The sequence below is a fragment of the Trichomycterus rosablanca genome, chromosome 16 (assembly GCF_030014385.1).
Source record: "Trichomycterus rosablanca isolate fTriRos1 chromosome 16, fTriRos1.hap1, whole genome shotgun sequence".
Taxonomy (NCBI): domain Eukaryota; kingdom Metazoa; phylum Chordata; class Actinopteri; order Siluriformes; family Trichomycteridae; genus Trichomycterus; species Trichomycterus rosablanca.
The window spans coordinates 6,351,141-6,371,247 of NC_086003.1; the positions used below are offsets into that span (position 1 = coordinate 6,351,141).

General features: G+C 42.5%; 2 protein-coding genes across 2 annotated transcripts in view; one reads left to right on the plus strand and one right to left on the minus strand.

The window, feature by feature from the left end:
• Positions 1–3,739, plus strand: part of tnfrsfa (tumor necrosis factor receptor superfamily, member a) — a 41,518-nt gene extending 37,779 nt beyond the window's left edge. The window contains exon 10 of the mRNA XM_063011932.1: positions 253–3,739. Within this exon, the coding sequence (XP_062868002.1) occupies positions 253–542 (290 nt within the window). The 3' untranslated portion in view covers positions 543–3,739. The remainder of the gene's footprint in view (positions 1–252) is intronic.
• Positions 3,740–8,685: 4,946 nt separating this feature from the next.
• Positions 8,686–19,730, minus strand: LOC134330564 (pyroglutamylated RF-amide peptide receptor). The gene is made up of 6 exons (XM_063011748.1): positions 19,362–19,730; positions 17,152–17,310; positions 15,825–15,886; positions 13,809–14,041; positions 11,879–11,976; positions 8,686–9,627 (listed from the first exon to the last, which is right to left on the minus strand). Exons 1-6 carry the CDS (start codon positions 19,690–19,692, stop codon positions 9,251–9,253), a joined length of 1,260 nt encoding a protein of 419 aa, XP_062867818.1. The 5' UTR covers positions 19,693–19,730; the 3' UTR covers positions 8,686–9,250.
• Between the last annotated feature and the right edge of the window lie 377 nt (positions 19,731–20,107).

Sequence of the window (20,107 nt, forward strand, 5' to 3'; positions counted from 1 at the left end):
ATTGACCACAACTTCTATCTATCTCTAGTCCACTGACCACTACCTCTATCTTTAGGCCAATGACCACAACCCTATTCAACACTATCGGGTAGCAATAAAGTGCCAAATGCCAGCCGGTTGCCAGCCAGTCGCAATCGGTTTTAGATGTCACATTAGTTTAGAGTGCTGGGTGTCCACAAATAAAAAGCATGAAGAGCAACCAATGAGTACAATAAAGTCCTGACCTCTTCCTCTGGCTTCACTCTTTCCCAGGTGAAGAGGTGTCCCTAAGCAAGAGCTTCGACCTGTTCGACGAGCTGAACGTGCGCATCCACAACAAATTCTTCCGCAGCATCGGCGTCAGCGACAACGCCATCAAGCTGGCCGAGTCGCAGTCCAACGGAGACAAAGTGTACGACCTGCTGCGCAACTGGATGCAGCGCGAGGGCCTGCGCGCCAACATCAACTACCTTCTGCAGGCGCTGCTGGACCTCGACCAGCGCTACTCCGCCGAGCAGATCGCCTCCCGCGCCGTCGAGCGCGGCTACTACAAATACGAGTGACTTTAAGACTAAAAAAAAAGAGTAAAATGGTCAGATTATAGAGAAACTCGTATAACTTAAAAACGGAAACGATTCATTCTGGCTTTCTTTGTGTTTTAAAGCCAGGAATGGACGGTTGGTGCAAACGAGCCGTTTAAACAAAGAAAAAAAGAAAAAGAATTGAACAAACTTGTGAACAGTAACAAGCTTGGTGTTAAACCAGTCGGTAGAGGAGGTCGTTTCTGTTTTCTGTTCAGCACACTAGCTACAAAGACGGCCTTCCTCGTCGTCTTCCTCTACCACGGCTTTTTACAGAGCCGGCACTGGACTAGAACGATTCTTCTGGTGAAAACACGTTTTACAAACTGTAACATTAAGGATAAAAGTGTTACAGGAATTCTAGAGAAGCCGGACGGATGTGGACAGACGTTCTCATTGTGTCGAGGCGTCCGTCTGCGCTCGCTATACCCCGTTTTTGTAACAAAGGGCTACGAATTCAAATCAGTATCGTGGAGCACAGTCGAAGGAGAATTTGGCCCGTCAGACCGACAGGGTGCTAGAATTATTTGTAGCGACTTTTTTTATTTGGCATTTTAAGCCAACACTGGACTCGGCGAAGACTAGCATCGACGCGCGTGCCTTCGCCTCATCGTGCACTGGCCTCAGGCTCTTTTTTTTAATAAACGGCAGGTCGATCCGAAGCCTGTTGAACTTCGGTGCACTCGTAGCTGTAGGAATAGAATCAAACATGTTTAGTTTTGACTAGATTTACAGGTTACACTACATGCTAATACGATTTTACTACGTAGAAAGGAAGGGCAGCATGGGACGGGAGTCAAGAAACATTTAGGATCAAAGGTCGGGTTCTGCTGTATTTAACAGCATATAGGTTTTAGACATGTTTTGTAACAAGCGGAATGAATTCTTGTTCTCAATTTGTCTTTCGACGGAGCCTGAAGGTCTTTAGTCACATGATCATAGCACTCATTTTCATTTCCTTTATTTATGTCCAGTTTGTGTATTTATTATTGTAGTGTTGTCATAATTTATACCTGGCTTTTTTTTTTTTACACATTTCTTTAGTTATGTATAGGTTTTTGATCCAAAACACCAAACAAACCCACCCACCAATACGATTTGTGACCACAGCCTTCTAACCATGGATGTGCTGGTACGTGTGGTCTTGGACTTTTTTCCTTCGGCTCTTGTATAAAATATATATATATATATGAAGGTCATTTCTGCTCGGTTAGACTTCTGTTGCATTGATTTGCCCAAGCTGTACATAATAAGAGAGGAAGCCAAAAATATAGTGCCAAAAAGGCATATATATATATATAATGTAAACAAACTAGATGAAGCAGAATAAGAATAGTGACGTTCTACAGACTGAAGGAACAACTTGATTTTAGAATCATCATTTATAAGGCGACAGTTTCTATGAAGCCTGTATTAGTCGTCCTGAACAGGTGGTTTTAAACACTAAACTCTAAATTAATGCATCTTTATAACTTGTACCTTTGTTAAAAATACCAGGATGTTCATGAACCGCTTTATCCCGGTCAGGGTTGAGCTTGGTAAAAGGCAGAAGTACACTGAACTGAGTGCCAATCCATCACAGGGCTTCAGCCATTCCAACCCCCTCCACCAGGAATAGCCAATCATGTCTGTGTAGATGCCTGGCTGGTCGATAGCACCGTTAAGATTCTAACCTAGATTTTATCGGTGGTGGCCAAGTGAAAATACCCCAATGTCCTTATGCAATGCCATAGTCGCAGACTGACTTAGTTATCTGCTAACACAGTGTTGGCTTGCTTAGGTCTGGGTGATTAGTTTCATACGAGCCAAATGTCTCGTTGTGTAGATTGACGCACTGTAGCGCCAAATCGCAGTCAAGACAGTAGACCAACTTGTGCTCATAATGAATTTTGACAGTTTGTGCCAGCAAAAGGGCAACACAGTGGCTCAATGGGTAGCACTGTTGGCTTCCAGCTAGAAAGGCATGGGTTCGATTCCTAGGTGGAGTTTGCATATTCTCCCCATGTCTGCGTGGGTTTCCTCCGGGAGCCCCGGTCTCCTCCTACAGTCCAAAGACGTGCAAGTGAGGTGAATTAGAGATGACATGACTGTGTTTGACGTTAAAAGACTTGAACTGACGAAATTTGCCAGCAAAAGCAAAATAATCAAGCGCTTTATCCCGGTCAGGGTTGTGACAGGTCCAGTTTTAGCGATAGGGAGGAATCCATCGCTGGGTTTCGTATCCGCCCTTTATATGCTTGCTATTTATGACTGCTCTACATGGACAAGTCAAATTTTAATATCGGATGAAAATGTCACTATTAAACTGTGATGATGAATGTGGTCCAAAAACCCGGTCAATTCTGGACCAAGTTCAGAGGAACTTTAATGCCGATTTGACACTGATGCATTAAAAAGACATTAAAATGATTTTAATAGGCTTCAGAGAAACCTAAAATATGAATTTGAGTTTAATGCAGATCTTTTAGACCTCCAGGTGCTCGTGTGCTCGAGGTGAATGAACTTTGACTCAGCTGTATGGGCGTAGCGACATGGCTGTATATTTTAATCTACGGCTCCGTTTATAGACTCTAGTTAGAATCTGAAAGGTTTGTGACTGTGTTAGGAATAAAGAGAAAAGAAGAAGTTTAGTATGTTCAGTGTTCATACAGCTATAGTACCAGTGCTGGCACTGCCATCTAGTGTTTTTGATATCTTATTACAAGATGCAGAAATATACTTGGGTCCAAAAAGTCCAGGTTCACTACCAAGTTCTATTCTGATTTGTTTGATCTTTCTTCCCTCTTGTGAATTCGAATAATGCATTTCTGACTGAAAGCAGGAGGGACTAGAACATTCTACATCTCGGGACGTTTTAATTGCAACAAAAGCAATCAGTAAAATACAAAGAGCTTGGTAGTGGACTGAATTTCAAGAGACCTTGTTTGTCCTTTTGTACTTTCATGCCTGTACAGAGTTTTCTTTACATCTTTTGTAGATCTGCTTTATTTTCTGTCCCTCACACTTTTTAACAGCTGTTTTTCTACACTAGCTCCTCCAACTCGCGCTCTTGTAGATTAGATGTTAATATATGTTCCACCTTAAACGTTATTTGCTTCGAAACAGTTGTAAAGTATTGTAATGTAAATGAAAATGTATTTGACAAACGTTTTCTTTTTTAAATACATTTTTCGTAAATATGTTGTGTTGTGGTGTTTGGTGTTATTTCAGATGATCATACAAGTGTTTTTTTCTTTAAAGCTCTCTTCGAATTTTCAACACCCTTATTAACAGTTGTAAAGAGATCAATGGTATGCTTCCAGCTTTGAAGCAGGCCATTTCCTGTTCCAGCATGACTGTGGTCCAGAACTCCCAACAGCCTGTACAGCCCTGACCTCAATTCTATTAAAAAGCATTGGGATGAATTGGAATGCCAACTGCCAGCCAGACCTTCTTGTTTAGAATAAGTGCCTGATCTCATATGATTACATCTGATTCAAAACCCAGTGAATGTTGGTGGTGGAAACTTTACTACTGACTTATGTTTAATATTGTATGAATTAAGGTTTGAGGTCAGAGTTGGTCAGTGGAGTTTCTCCACACCAAATTCACCAAACAGGAAAAGGACTTCCCCAAACTGTTACAATAAATTGGAACATAGCTTTTGTTTTATATAATTTTATATTAGGTTTATAGCAAATCCAAAGAGACTAATGAGTGTAACTGGATACCTTCCAAGCTATAAAGCGTTGAAGATCTTGCTTAAGGTTCAATCCAATGAGATTGTGCAGTTTAAACATGTTGAAGGTGGAGCTCCAAGAAAAGGCCTTGTTCAGAAGAAAAGAGGGGGCACAAATCTAAGGTGGAGCTCCAAGGAAAGGCCTTGTCCAGAGACAAAAGGGGGCGCAAAGCTAAGGTGGTGCTCCAAGAAAAGACCTTGTCCAGAAGAAAGAGGGGTTCAAACCTAAGGTGGAGCTCCAAGGAAAGGCCTTGTCCAAAGAAAAAAGGGGGTGCAAAGCTAAGGTGGTGCTCCAAGAAAAGACCTTGTCCAGAAGAAAGAGGGGTTCAAACCTAAAGTGAAGCACCAAGGAAAGGCATTGTCCAGAAGAAAAGAGGGGGCACAAATCTAAGGTGAAGCTTCAAGGGAAGGCCTTGTCCAGAGGAAAGGAGGGATGCACAGCTAAGGTGGAGCTCCAAGAAAAGACCTCGTCTAGAGGAATAAGGGGGTGCAAACCTAAAGAAGAGATCCAAGAAAACACCTTGTCTAGAGTTGTAAGGGGACACCAAACTAAGCTGGAGCTCCAAGAAGACCTTGTCTAAAGGAAAGAGGAGGCACAAACACCAGGTGGAGCTTCTTAAAAAAGTCTCGCCCAGAAGGAAGAGGGTATGCAAGCCAAGAATGGCGCTCCATGAGGGGGCCCATTCTAGTACAACAACAGGAAAATCTCCACAGCTTAAATACACAGGAATTTCTAAATTCGTACAAGTGGATCCTGATGAGCCAGATGCAGGTCAGTTAAAGGGACAAAGACTCGTATCAAAGAGGCAATTTTGACTAGAATAGCCAGAAGAAGTTCAGAGATGTTTACAGGATACAGTGAAGAACAAAGCAGACACCAGTAGGTAAGTGGCAATTAAAAAGAATCACAGAGACATTGAGGAACTACATGGAACTGCAGTGAAATATCTAAAGAAAGAGAAATCTGGGATTTCTGAGATGGGTAATGTAAAAGAGCCATACAAATGCTCTTTTGACTGAATGGGCACAAATTCCCACTGGCCTATCTTAAAGTTGGCTGTTGTTATAGCGGAAAAGATCACACAGAGGTCACTGTTTTAATACCATTTGTTTTTGAGATGATGTGATGTCCAACAAGCTCTGGTCAGCTGTCCAAATACATTTGTCCATTATACTGAAATGACAGAAAGGAAACCTTTACTACCACCAGATAAATAAACTAAATTGCTGAATGTACTGGTGCTGGTCATAAAATTAGAATATCGTGAAAAAGTTGATTTATTTCAGTAATTCCATTCAAAAAGTGAAACTTGTTTATTATATTCATTCATTACACACAGACTGATATATTTCAAATGTTTATTTCTTTTAATGTTGATGATTATAACTGACAACTAATGAAACCCCCAAATTCAGTATCTCAGAAAATTAGAATATTGTGACAAGGTACAATATTGAAGACACCTGGTGCCACACTCTAATCAGCTAATTAACTCAAAACACCTGCAAAGGCCTTTAAATGGTCTCTCAGTCTAGTTCTGTAGGCTACACAATCATGGGGAAGACTGTTGACTTGACAGTTGTCCAAAAGACGACCATTGACACCTTGCACAAGGAGGGCAAGACACAAAAGGTCATTGCTAAAGAGGCTGGCTGTTCACAGAGCTCTGTGTCCAAGCACATTAATAGAGAGGCGAAGGGAAGGAAAAGATGTGGTAGAAAAAAGTGTACAAGCAATAGGGATAACCGCACCCTGGAGAGGATTGTGAAACAAAACCCATTCAAAAATGTGGGGGAGATTCACAAAGAGTGGACTGCAGCTGGAGTCAGTGCTTCAAGAACCACCACGCACAGACGTATGCAAGACGAGGAGAGGCACAGAATCCACGTTGCTTGAGGTCCAGTGTAAAGTTTCCACAGTCAGTGATGGTTTGGAGTGCCATGTCATCTGCTGGTGTTGGTCCACTGTGTTTTCTGAGGTCCAAAGTCAACGCAGCCGTCTACCAGGAAGTTTTAGAGCACTTCATGCTTCCTGCTGCTGACCAACTTTATGGAGATGCAGATTTCATTTTCCAACAGGACTTGGCACCTGCACACAGTGCCAAAGCTACCAGTACCTGGTTTAAGGACCATGGTATCCCTGTTCTTAATCTATGGGGTATTGCGAAGAGGAAGATGCGATACGCCAGACCCAACAATTCAGAAGAGCTGAAGGCCACTATGAGAGCAACCTGGGCTCTCATAACACCTGAGCAGTGCCACAGACTGATGGACTCCATGCCACGCCGCATTGCTGCAGTAATCCAGGCAAAAGGAGCCCCAACTAAGTATTGAGTTCTGTACATGCTCATACTTTTCATGTTCATACTTTTCAGTTGGCCAACATTTCTAAAAATCCTTTTTTTGTATTGGTCTTAAGTAATATTCTAATTTTCTGAGATACTGAATTTGGGGTTTTCATTAGTTGTCAGTTATAATCATCAACATTAAAAGAAATAAACATTTGAAATATATCAGTCTGTGTGTAATGAATGGATATAATATACAAGTTTCACTTTTTGAATGGAATTACTGAAATAAATCAACTTTTTCATGATATTCTAATTTTATGACCAGCACCAGTATGTTTTCGACCCATCTTTTGATTGTATTCTTCTAAATATTCCTCCACAAATCCCAAGCATACATGATCACTACAAGATAATGTAGTTTTTTTACAAAGACATGCAAATGAGGTGAATTGGAGACACTAAATTCAATTTAACCTTGAGAAGTGACGAACCTTGTGTAATGAGTAACTACCGTTTCTGTCATGAATGTAACCAAAGTGTAAAACTTCTTCTTCTCCTGGGCCTTTGTCCCGCCCGGTTGCGGGGTCAGCTCTTCGGCGGATCATGATCCGCGCATCGATTTGGCACAATTTTTACGCTGGATGCCCATCCTGACACAACCCTCCCTATTTTATCCGGGCTTGGGACCGGCACTACAATGCACTGGTTTGTGCATCTAGCGGCTAGGTATCTATAGGACAATTCAGTGTTTCCAATTAGCCTGGTGGCATGTCTTTGGACTGTGGGAGGAAACCAGAGCACCCGGAGGAAACCCACGCGGACACGGGAAGAACATGCAAACTTCGCACAGAAAGGACCCGGACTGCCCCACCTGGGGATCGAACCCAGGACCTTCTTGTTGTGAGGCGACAGTGCTACCCACTAAGCCACCGTGCCGCCCTTAACCAAAGTGTAAAACATGACGTTAAAATCCTAATAAACAAACAAACAAACATAATGCCATCAACAAAAATAGCCACTGATGCAGCGCTGATTTCACATCATCACATGAAAATCTTCTTCCCCTTAAAGCTTCTCTGAGCGTCCAAAAATGTGAAAATCAGATGGCGCTAAATCCGGACTATAAGCGTCTCTCAGACACGACCGATTACTACTCCTCCCACCCTCATCGCTTCTAACCAAAATACAAAAGTGCGGAAACTTTTTGAAGATCCCTGGTACATCCTGAATTAAAAGCATTAATTTATTAATCTTTTTATTAACCACTTTATTCTTGTAAGGGTAGCAGTGAATTAGGAGTTATGACTTATGGTTCCAATTAATCACAGAGCAACACATCCTCACTCTCTCACTTACTTACTCACACCTAGCTCTTGTTTAGAAGAGTCAGTTCACCTTCTGTGTTTGGAAATCAAAGTACCTGGAGATAATTCATGCATCAACATCAGGCAAATTTAACACATGCAGTTCATAAGACTTACACTGTTTGCCATCTTGCATTGAGAAAACACTTAATACTTTTTGCAGCCTTTGGTGGACCCTCCTTTAAGCCAAATTATGATATCCTCACTGGGGGTGGCTCGGTGGGTAGCACTGTCGCCTCACGGCAAGAAGGTCCTGGGTTTGATCCGAAGGTGAGGCGGTCTGGGTCCTTTCTGTGTGGAGTTTTCATGCTCTCCCCAAGTCTATGTGGGTTTCCTCCAGTCGCTCCGGTTTTCATCCCACAGTCCAAAAACATGAACTGATTAATCTTGTGTAACCAGTAATTACCTGTTCTGTCATGAATGTAACCAAAGTGTGTAAAACATGACGTTAAAATCCTAATAAATATGTGATAGGGTAGTATATGGAAGTCTTGGTCATGCTCTTCCAACCAATGTCAGACATTTCTAGCCGTGTGACATGTCGCATTGTCTTGCTGGAGGATCCTATGGTTGATAGGGAAGACAATTTTACCCAACGAGGGATATATGTGCAGACAGCCTATCGCACACCTTATATACCCACCAACCCAGCTCACGAAACGTTTCCTTCATGAGCTACGTGCTGCCCTGTCGAAAATAGTTAGTGGTCATAATAATGTGACTCGACTGTATATTATATGCATATATGCATTTATGTATGAAGTCAAATTTATTTGTATAGCGCTTTTTACAACAGACATTGTCTCAAAGTGACTTTACAGGATCCCGGACCGACAGACCAAAAACGTCTGTTGAGCAAGCCATAACTACACAAACTAAAAGGCAACAGTTTGGCTTTGCCCCTGTACATAAGGCAAGGTCATGGCGAGGTCATGGTTTGACAGATTTGGTGGGGAGATGCTGAGTTCTGACCTCAACCCCACTGAACAGCTTTGGGATGAATTGAAAAGTCGATGCCAATCCAGACGCATCTTACATTTCTGTTCTGACAAAAAAAGTGAAGAATGTTGTAGCAATGAAGGATGAGAGAGTTATTTATATTAATGCTCACAGCAACTCATGGCCAGGTGTCCACATACTTTGGACCATATAGTGTAATTTAAATATGGCTTATATTTAGATATATCTAAAATACTTTGACTTCCATTGATTGCTTTTGCAGAGACCTCCCCAGTGACCTTCTTTCCCAATGAATGCTTCATTGACTTACCTCCTGATAACGATTTTGCCCTGATATTGAGTTAGACACCCAAAGAGTCAGTCAGTGACATTTAAAATCACTGTTCCCGAGTTCCTACTGGGCCAAATAGCACTAAACAGGTTCATCAGAGTAAAAGACTTGGACCTTGCTTCGTTACTCTCTGGTGCTACACCATTATCTGCATTCTGAGCCTCCCAGGCCGTTTTGCTCCAGGGTTGAGCCCTGACCCTACTCTCTGTCCTTTGAGTCTGCCCCCTGCAGAGGCGGTTTAAGCCGAGGCCCCATCTCCGTGAGACAAGGGCCAGAAGGTCTCTCTTGAAATTGCTGTTGAGGGCAGCGTAGACCAGTGGGTTGCACACGGAGTTGCTGAAGCCCAGAATCTGCACCAAGTTTAACAGGAGGAACTCAGAGTCTAGGTCCAGGTTAAGCTTTTCTGCAAGGAAAATGTGAAGGAGAATGTAATTTTGTATCTCTTTAAAATGATTAAATAGTACACTGCTAAAAAAAACTAAGGGAACACTTAATTATCACTGTATAACACAAAGTTAAACTTTAGGGGTATCAAGCATAAGCGATTGTGAATCAAGTTCACCTGCTTTGGTGCAAATGAAAGTATCAGCAGGTGCACCGGAGAGGCAACAGCAAGACAACCCCCAAAAAGGGAATGGTTTTGCAGGTGGTGGCCACAGACAAACACTCTCTCCTTATCCTTCCTGACTGATTCTTCTCTAGTTTTGCAACTGGTGTCCTTGTCACAACTGGCATGAGACGGTACCTGCAGCCCTTTCAGGTTGCACAGGTAGTCCAGCGAGATGAAATCCTCAGAGCCACTGTCAGCCCTAACGGTGGTGCAGTGAGCCCTGGGTTCCTCCTGGTGCAGGACAATGCCCGGCCTCATGTGGCCAGAGTGTGTAGGCAGTTCCTGGACGACGAAGGCATTGATGCCATTGACTGGCCCTCACGTTTCCCAGACCTGAATCCAATTGAGAACCTCTGGGACTAAGTCGCACCACAGACTGTCCAGGAGCACAATGATGGAGAACATCGCCCAGGACACCATTTGCCGTCTCACCAGGAGCTTGCCCAGACGTTACTGGGAGTGCATACAGGCACGTGCGGGCCATACACACTACTGACTAACATTATGAGTTGCCATGATGAAATTGATGGAAATTGGATGAGTCTATGATATCAATGTTTTACTTTGATTTGCGGTATGGATTTGAGTCCAGCCCTCCGTGAGTTGATTTTGGTTTCCATTGACTGTTGTTACGTCATTTTGTTTGTAATTACACAATTTATATCAGTACAGATTTTCAACTTGAATTTTCATTGAGATCTGACGTGTGGCCAGTGATAGCTCAGTGGTTAAGGTACTGGACTAGTAAGCAGAAGGTTGCCGGTTCAAGCCCCGCCACCACCAAGTTGCCACTGTTGGGTCCCTGAGCAAGGCCCTTAACCCTCAATTGCTCATCGTGTTCCGCTCATTGTGTAAGTCGCTTTGGATAAAAGCGTCTGGTAAATGTAAATGTGTGATTTAATTGTTCCTTTATTTTTTTGAGCAGTGTATTTGTCAGTCAAGTGCCTGCACTATGGCTGGGACTGGAAGAGTTTAAACCCTAATAATACCACATCCCCAGGAAATCTGAGATAGGGAAGCCTTTCTTGTAGTTAGTGGCTACAACAAATCAACAAAACAACTACATTTAGAAATGCTTGTAGGCAGGCAGATAATCAACTAGCCTGCGTAACCGTAGACCGGCTAATGTAAACAGCTCTGTTCAGTTCTAATACCTTCATGATTAAAAGTGGAAAACAAGAACATGAGCTCTGGTGTACTTAGACCATAATTATGCATAGACCTGCATTTCTTTCTTGATTTACAGCCGTGTTTCTTTAAAAAAGAAACAATTATGGTCTCTCAGAAGCAGTGAAGCACCCACTAATACTGTATGTAAATTGAAGTGCAAAGCTGATTACCATGGTGCACTCGAAGAAACAAAGAATATCTTTTTATTGTGACCTGAACACCCTTAGCTGAATTATATTAATTTGATTACTGTCTGTTTTGCCACCGCTTTATCCTAATCAGAGTTGTGGTGGGTCCGTTTCATTGGGCGAAATGGCAGGAAACACCCCGGACAGGTTGCCAGTTCTTCCTTGGGCAGACCACACACACACACACACAGTTAGGCCAATTTTAGTAGTTTTAATTGGCCTGACTGCATGTCTTTGGACTTGTGGGAGGAAACCAGAACCCCTGAAGGAAAAGCACACGGACCCAGGGAGAACATGCAAAGTTACATTTATTGACGTGTGTGTGCTACCTTAGAGGACTTATTTTTGAGTATGAGTATTGCTCATCTTGTTCTTCCATTCAGAACTCGAAAAAGACATGCATCAAGGTTCTTTTCTACGTGGTGGAACACTTGGGTTTGTCTTTTCAAATCTCTGAGTCTTTCACTGTCTTTAAAAGATAAATAAAGACCCACCTCTTTCGTAAGCTCTCAAGCATCTTATTTATTGCTACATTCATTATATAAAACTTTGTTCTAACAGGGTTTCAATAGATGTGTATCCTTGGACTGTTGTACTTAAACTAGAGTAGGGAGATGTTTACTGTGGAGGCACTTCAGAGAGTCTGCTAAATGCTGAAAATGTAAATGTATGTAAATGTGTGTTACCATAATCCAACAGCAGTGAAACAAGATGAAATGGTGCCCAGCATGTACCAAACAGTAGCACCACTGTGGCCATCATCCTTACTGCCCTCCTCTTCCTCCTGAAAACATACAATTAAAAGTTTATACACACTTATAAGGGGTGTGTATGCAATGGCCATGTAAAGATTGTCCCATTGAACAGTCTGTTCATGCTAGCCTATACAACCCATGAGGGTCAGCTTTACTGTGTGTGTTGCATACATTCATTTGATGCATGTATGCTGTGTTTGTCTGTCTGTTTCTTTCTCTGTCTCTCTGTATGTCTGGCTCTCTCTGACTGCCTGCTTTCCTGTCTGTCTCTGCCTGTCTTTCTGTTTTTATCTATTTGTCTGTCTGTCTCTGCCTGTTTGTCTGTTTCTCTCTCTGCCTCTCTGTCTGTCTCTCTGTTTCTCTTTTTCTCTCTGTCTGTCTCTCTGTTTCTCCCTGTCTGTCCATCCGTTTCTCTCTGTCTGTCTGTCTTTCTCTCTGTGTGTGTCTCTGTCTGCCTCTCTCTCTCACACACAGAGACACACACACTCACAGTAGGACAGAGTAAAGGGACACACTTTTATACCTGCAGGTCCAGTGGACCCAAACACCACATATGTAATATAAATGTGTAGGGGGGTATACAGTGTGAATTTATTAAAAACATGTTATTTTATATGTTCTTCACACAAAATGAGCCAAAGGCAAGGAGTCTGAGGTTAAAATAATTATTTTTCTTTAGGTCCTACAGACCCAAACACCACACACACAAGGGTTAAATGCTTAGCAAAACTAATTTTCTTGGTTATTAAATTGCTGACTGAATGGACAAATTTCCTTTAAGAATACAGTGACCGTTTGGGTCCAAAAGAGAGTTTCATGCACCTTAATACTTGATAGATGATCTTGGGAACTGACGTTGCTTAGAAATGGCTCCTTCTAACTAAAAAAATAAAAACCTGCCTGATTTAAATAGGGACAGAAAAGTCACCAGGAATTAGGAATCCATGCTGCAAAAATGAATGACATTATAACACATTCTGCATCACGAAATGAAGAAAGTTGATATATGTATAAATTGACCAAGCACATTTTGCTATAGGTTTAGAAATTCCATAAAAATATGTTATTTTTCATGCTCCTGAGTTAGAAATCACTAGAGAATTGTCTGTTGCTCAGACCAAACTGAAAACAGGTACAGGCCTTGCTTAAACCACTGAACAAAATAAAAGGCCATGTTCAGAAAGAGAAATGGCACAGTGGCACAGCGGGTGGAGTGAGAGCAGAATAGCAAAGTGAATAGCAACGTGTCCTGTGTATCTGGGTTGGATCTTTATCTCTGGGTGCTGTCTGCTAGATTTCTAGAATGTTCTTGCCCGTGTCTGTATGGTTTCCTCTGTGTACTCCGCTGGGTACTTCTTCTTTCTAATAACATGCAGTGAACAGGTTTGTTAAATTGGCGCTAGGTGTGACTGGGTGAGTAAACATGTGACTGTTGGTCTGTGTTGTATGTTTACTGCTGTGTTCTCTTCATTAGAGCTAATCTGGACTCTGGAAGTGAATTTGGAAGTTACTCTACACAAATGCAGATTCGTCTCATATTTGCACTTTGCTGACGTTTTACCACACCGCTCAAGCCGAGCTCTGAACAAAGCGGCAGTTTAAGTGTGCAAATTTGTCGATGAAGGGCATCAAGTTTCAAAGATTTTGAGTTTAGGGGACGTGGAATTACAAGGTACCGGTGATCCGGTTAATTCTGATGTGCTCTCACACATGACAGGTACTTGTTAATTTGCTGGTAAATCCTACATAAATGTGCCTGAGTGAAAAAGGCAAAGGACTCCAGTCCTTGGCAGCATCAGGCATCATTGGTCTTTAAACTTGCTGTTATCCAATAATAGAGTTGTGCCATGTATGCACTGACCTGGTGATCTTGTTGATCTCTGAGCCGGGCAGTGTTTGGAACACAGCCTCGTGAATGCGATGTTTCCCCCATAACTCCCTCATTATCTTCCCATACAGGACAGCCATGGTTACCATCGGCACCAGAAAGACCAGCACAGACAGGCAGATGGTGTAGCTCCTCCTCCACCACTGACTTGGCCACACCTCCAGGCAACAGATGTATCGGATGTCGAACAGGAAGTCATATTTTACCTGCAGGATAAAATGTTATGTTAATTACAATGAAACAAAGTGTATTCACAAGTATTTAGACCCCTCTGGGGGTTTGAGTGTTCACTGGAGCACCAACGTTTTGTAATGGAAGCAGCTTGAACCAGATCGGATGGAGTTAGTTAGTTGGATAAATTGAGTTAGTTAGTTAGTTAGTTAGTTGGATAAATTGAGTTAGTTAATTAGTTAGTTGGATGGATGAGTGGATGTAGATGGTCAGTTAGTTAGTTGGATGGATGGATGGAGTTAGTTGGATGGTTGGATGGATGGAGTTAGTTTGTGGTGACCAGATTGGATGGATGGATGGATGGTAAGGTTGGATGGAGTTAGTTGGATGGATGGTTGGATGGATGGATGGAGTTAGTTGGATGGATGGTTGGATGGATGGATGGAGTTAGTTGGATGGATGGATGGAGTTGGATGGATGGTTGGATGGTTGGATGGAGTTAGTTGGATGGATGGATGGAGTTGGATGGATGGATGAATGGATAGATGGATGGAATAAGTGGGTGGGTGGATGGATGGATGGATGAATGGATAGATGGATGGAATAAGTGGGTGGGTGGATGGATGGATGGATGGAGTTGGATGGATGAATGAATGGATAGATGGATGGATTAAGTGGGTGGGTGGGTGGGTGGGTGGATGGATGGATGGATGGATGGATGGATGGATGGGTGGATGGATGGATGGATGGATGGATGGATGGATGGATGGATGGATGGATGGATAGATAGATAGATAGATAGATAGATAGATAGATAGATAGATAGATAGATAGATAGATAGATAGCTCTAGTCTCTAGCAGTTCATCTTACAACTGATAACAGATTGTTTGTATTTAAAAATCCCAACAACACTGCTGAACCTGTTATACCAGAACAACAAATGATGATATCAATGCATTGCTGAGAATACTCAACTACTCAAACATCATCTGGTCAGTATGGGTCCTATGGGGGACCTTTCAATTGATAAACTGTACAGAGCAACAAATGACTCGACTTGTATACCCACCATACTGCACATAATTATTTTATGCCATGAGTGTCTCTCATATTTATAGCTGTTGTTTACAATGTGATTTTGGTCCAGCTAGCAGATCTATGTATTTAAAATAGTAAAAAAAAAAAAAAAGACTTTGCAAGCCTTTAAAACTTAGTTTTGACTTTAAACACAGGATGTTTATTATCAGCAAACAGCCATTACCATTAATCACGACTTAATTCGTTCTTTGTTGAAAAAATATTTATTCTGAGATACTGTAGGTATAGGCCTACTTCTGAGAACAATGACTGAAGCTGGAAAAAGAGCCATTTAGCTGAGGGTAATCAGGCAGAACGGGCTTTATGTGAAGGAAAAAAATTCTATTGAGTCAAAAGACCAACATGAAAAAGAACATGAAATTCCAGCCCTCAATAGATTTCTGTAAGAGACGTAATTGAAGGCTTTCGTCAGACGTGACCCAGACTAAAGTTTAAAAAGTAGTGCTAGTTGCTCTGAAAAGGAAATGTACTATTTGTAAAGAATATTATTTGTGTGTACAAATTATTTTTATCTTTCACATGTGCTATTTTGATTATTTAAATTGCTCAAATGATCCACATTTGTACTGTGGACAAAATGATTCTACACAATTGTACCCATTTAACAGTTGGTAATATGATGTATGACTGCAGGACGACTTATTATGACTGTGATCACCCAGTCACAATGACAATAATGGTGAACTAATAATGCTTTTCCTGAATATGGGACACGTACCTCTACTTTCTGGACGAACCACATGGGAGCTGCAATGGCTAGCGCAAGCAACCATACTGCCACTGCAAAACACACAAAACAATGATAGATTCCATTGGTATTACCTGAAATTCTGTACTGAAGGTGTATAGGATAGAGTTTCAAGGTGACATACAGCTGTAGTGTATGCCCCCACCCAGCCATAGTACACTAAATAGCCAATTTCTGTCCTAGAAATAAAAAAAGGCTGGTATAGCCACAATTCAAGGCAACTCCATATTAATCCCCAAGGTTTTGGATTGCTCACTGCTCAACAAGCTCAGGGTCGTGTTCACATACTTTTATACCTCCGACAAGCTCGCTGGCCACTCATTGTACATACCATTACTGGCCACTTTATGAGCTACGCCTACTATCTAGATGTACTTTGTACGTGAAGGCCTGGCCAGGTTCACGGTCAAAGTTTCCATTCATTCCAAAGGCGGTGGAGGTCACTGCTCTGCGCAGGCCATCGGAGTTCCTCCATACCAAACTATGGACCTTGCTTCTTCACACACAGGAGTCATGCTCGACAGGTAAGGGCCTTTCCTAAACCAAGATTGGAACAACTGAGGGGTCTCAACATACCTTGTAGTGTATGTGTATATCTGTATTTCAAGTCATCCTTCTCTTCTTGTTTACCCCAGAGTACAAGTCTGACAATACAATACAGACACCTCACAGCTAAATCTTCTCAGTAAAAGTGTTGTGGTCTGGGGTTGAAGTACGAGCTCTGTGTCGTCCAGACAGTGTTTCACACACCAAGCCTCACAAACAATTATTATGGACTTTACTTTGTGCACTGGTTTGCCGAAACAAGAAATGCGGTGGCATTAAGATTCCATTATTATTATTCCATTATTCCACAAGCAGCCAGATTGATGTTGAATTGATGAATTTAACTCCACCTTGACCTCAACCCAACACCTTAGGGACGAATTGGAACAGTAATTGCGAGCCAGGCCATCTTTTAAAACATCAGTAAATTACCTTGCAAATGCTATTTTGACTGGCCGGCAGAGGAAGCAGAGAGGTGCAGATGATTGCAGAGAGATCACTAGGTTTTCAGACAGACCCAATGTCTCTGCTGCACTTTATTCTGTAACTCATTTAATAACTATACCAGATGTCAATTGATTCATCAATAGCGCGTAAATCAACTTTGTTCTTAATGCTTCACACATTTATAAGTCTGATGGTTGTGATTTGCAAATTGCTGATTGCTTTGTATTTTTCATTCGTCAACCAACACACAGCACAGGGTGTTGATGCATACACAGTAAAATGAGACATATGACATGGTTCTCACCGAGCATTGCGATGGAGCTGTGCAGGACGTGGCTGTTGCGCACGTGGAGAGGATACAAGATGCCCTGAAATCGTTCCAGAGCAATACAAGTCATGGTGAGGATGCTGGTTGCTATGGCGGCCACTTGGAGGAAGGGGACCAGCTTGCACAGGAAGTTGCCTGCAGAGTGAAGTGTGTAAAAGAGAGAAGCAAACATACTGAGTTTGAAAAGAGGTGACTGAGGGCATTTAATCTTTGTGGACATTTAGAAATGACCAGGACTGTTTAATAGACCCAATCACGGACAAACCCTTTGACTGTATTTGTAGAATGTATAAAATATATTCAAATGGAGCGTTCTGGTGGCGCAGTTGCAAATTACGCTGGCACACTAGTGCTAGAATCCAGAGTTCGAATCTCTATCAGCCAGACAGTCGTACATACAGGCATGATTGCCAGTGTCTGAGGGAATGGCCAAGCCCCACAACACTGCTGTCACGTTCAGGGTGTGTTACTGCACTGCGCTCAGTGATTCCAGGGAAACCCGACCCACCACAACTGGGCTGTGTGGCAGTCAGTAGCACAGGAAACATTGCACAAACAGACGGGAAACGGCTCATTTCAATTAGGTACGGCCTTGGTCATAAAGAATGGATGGTGGACTATTAACCATAAAGCTGGAGCAGTGTCCATATACTTTTGGCCATGTAGTGTATATTCCACCAATAAACATAAAGCTCCAGAGGCTTGCGACAATATTAGCAAAAGAATGAAAGACATGTACCAGTGGCAACAATGCATTCCGGCTCATTTCAGCCATACAACTCAATCTTTGGTTTTCATTAACTGATTTAACCCGGTCAGGGTCACAATGGGTTCAGTAGCACCAATTTAAGCAGCACATGAGACCGACATACTGTCAAAAGTATTCGCTCGTCTGCCTTCACACACATATGAACTTGAGTGACGTCCCATTCTTAATCCATAGGGTTTGATATGATGTGGGCCCACCCTTTGCAGCTATAACAGCTTCAACTCTTCTGGGAAGGCTTTCCACAAGGTTTAGGAGTGTGTTTATGGGAATTTTTGACCGTTCTTCCAGAAGCGCATTTGTGATGTCAGACACTGATGTTGGAGGAGAAGGCCTGGCTCGCAGTCTCGGCTCTAATTCATCCCAAAGGTGTTCTCTCGGGTTGAAGTCAGGACTCTGTGCTGGCCAGTCAAGTTCTTCCACACCAAACTCGCTCATCCATGTCTTTATGGAACTTGTGCTTTGTGCACTGGTGCGCAGTCATGTTGGAACAGAAAGGGGCCATCCCCAAACTGTTCCCAGAATTGTCCAAAATCTCTTGGTATGCTGAAGCATTAAGAGTTCCTTTCGCTGGAACTGAGGCCCGAGCCCAACTCCTGAACAACCAAAACAACCCCACACCATAATCCCCCCTCCACCAAACTTTACACTTGGCACAATGAAGTCAGACAGGTACCGTTCTCCTGGCAAACGCCAAACCCAGACTCGTCCATCGGATCGCCAGACGGAGGAGCGTGATTCGTCACTCCAGAGAACACATCTGCACTGCTCTAGAGTCCAGTGGCGGCGTGCTTTACACCACTGCACTGGTTTTATACACCGGTGGCCATGGAAGTGATTGGAACACCTGAATTCAATTATTTGGATGGGTGAGTGAATACGTTTGGCAATATAGTGTATATGTGTGAAGCATTTAAAATTACCAGGACATCTTTGTAGCCCAATTAACATGATTCTAATTAGATAAAAGAATAAAAAATTACCTGAAGCTTTTGATCTGTGTCTACGATTTTATTTCTCAGTTGTTTGGATAGCGAAACATGCATAGCTAAAAAGATGATGGGTTGTCTGCTGTCACTTCAGGCTTTAAAGAGACATCTTTTTCTATACCACTAGCCACTATCCCATTTGTGCACATCAGGTTGCTTTCATCATTAAAATTTCACCAACATCTGTTTGAGAACAAGGTCGAGCAAAAGGCATCGGGGACAGCAAAGCTGCAGACTGGCAGAAGATGAAAGCACATTCCCCTGACCGGGATGACCGCCAAATCATTTGAATGCCATTTAACAACTGCAGGATGACATAAAGGGTGTGTCAGAAAACCTAGTAAGATCTGCACTGGCTGTTTGGAATGTGGTAAGCTCTAATATAACCAGGAATGTTTAAAAAGTGCTTAGAAGTGTTTAAAAGTGCTCACCTGCTAGCCAGTTGTCAAAGAAGTGCTGCAGCAAGGAGGCCGGCACACACACAATGCCTATGAGCAAATCGCTGAGCGCCAAGGAGCAGATAAAGAAAGTGCTCGGAGATTGCAGTGCCTTCTTCCGACACAGGAGAACCAAAACGGCGCCGTTTCCAAACACGGCAAGCCCAAAGATGACAACGTAGAACAAACCGAATACAGGCAACAGGACCGCTGGGAGTTTAGGCACGGTCACCAGTGGTGGGATGGAGTACTGCTGGATAAACTGCCACCGAGAGAGGTTTGAAGCCTGGAGCATCAGGTCCAGCAACTGAGAGGTCAGGTTCATTGTTAAAAAGTCTGATCTGCTTGAGTGGATACGTTACATTGACTTATTCACTCAGGTCCAGGTCAGACATGGAAGGACGGACGTTAAACCGACTAGAGGTCGTATCATAGATTTTAGCTGGATGGTGATTGGACGCCAACTGAAAATTAAAAATAGGAAAGACAAACACATTGATGCAGTGTCGAATAGACAAATAGAACTGCACAGACAGTGATGCACTGCGCAAGGATACAATTTTTAGACGGGAACCATGCGCACTGAGGGTTGGTAAAGGTAAGTTTCAAATCAGCACTCTTACTCGACTGAAATCAAGCACCAGCTGTTTAAAATGACTACTTTGTCAATTAGCGATTGACCAATTATTCATTGACGCATACTTGTAATCATTTCATATACATTAAATAACCAAAAGCAA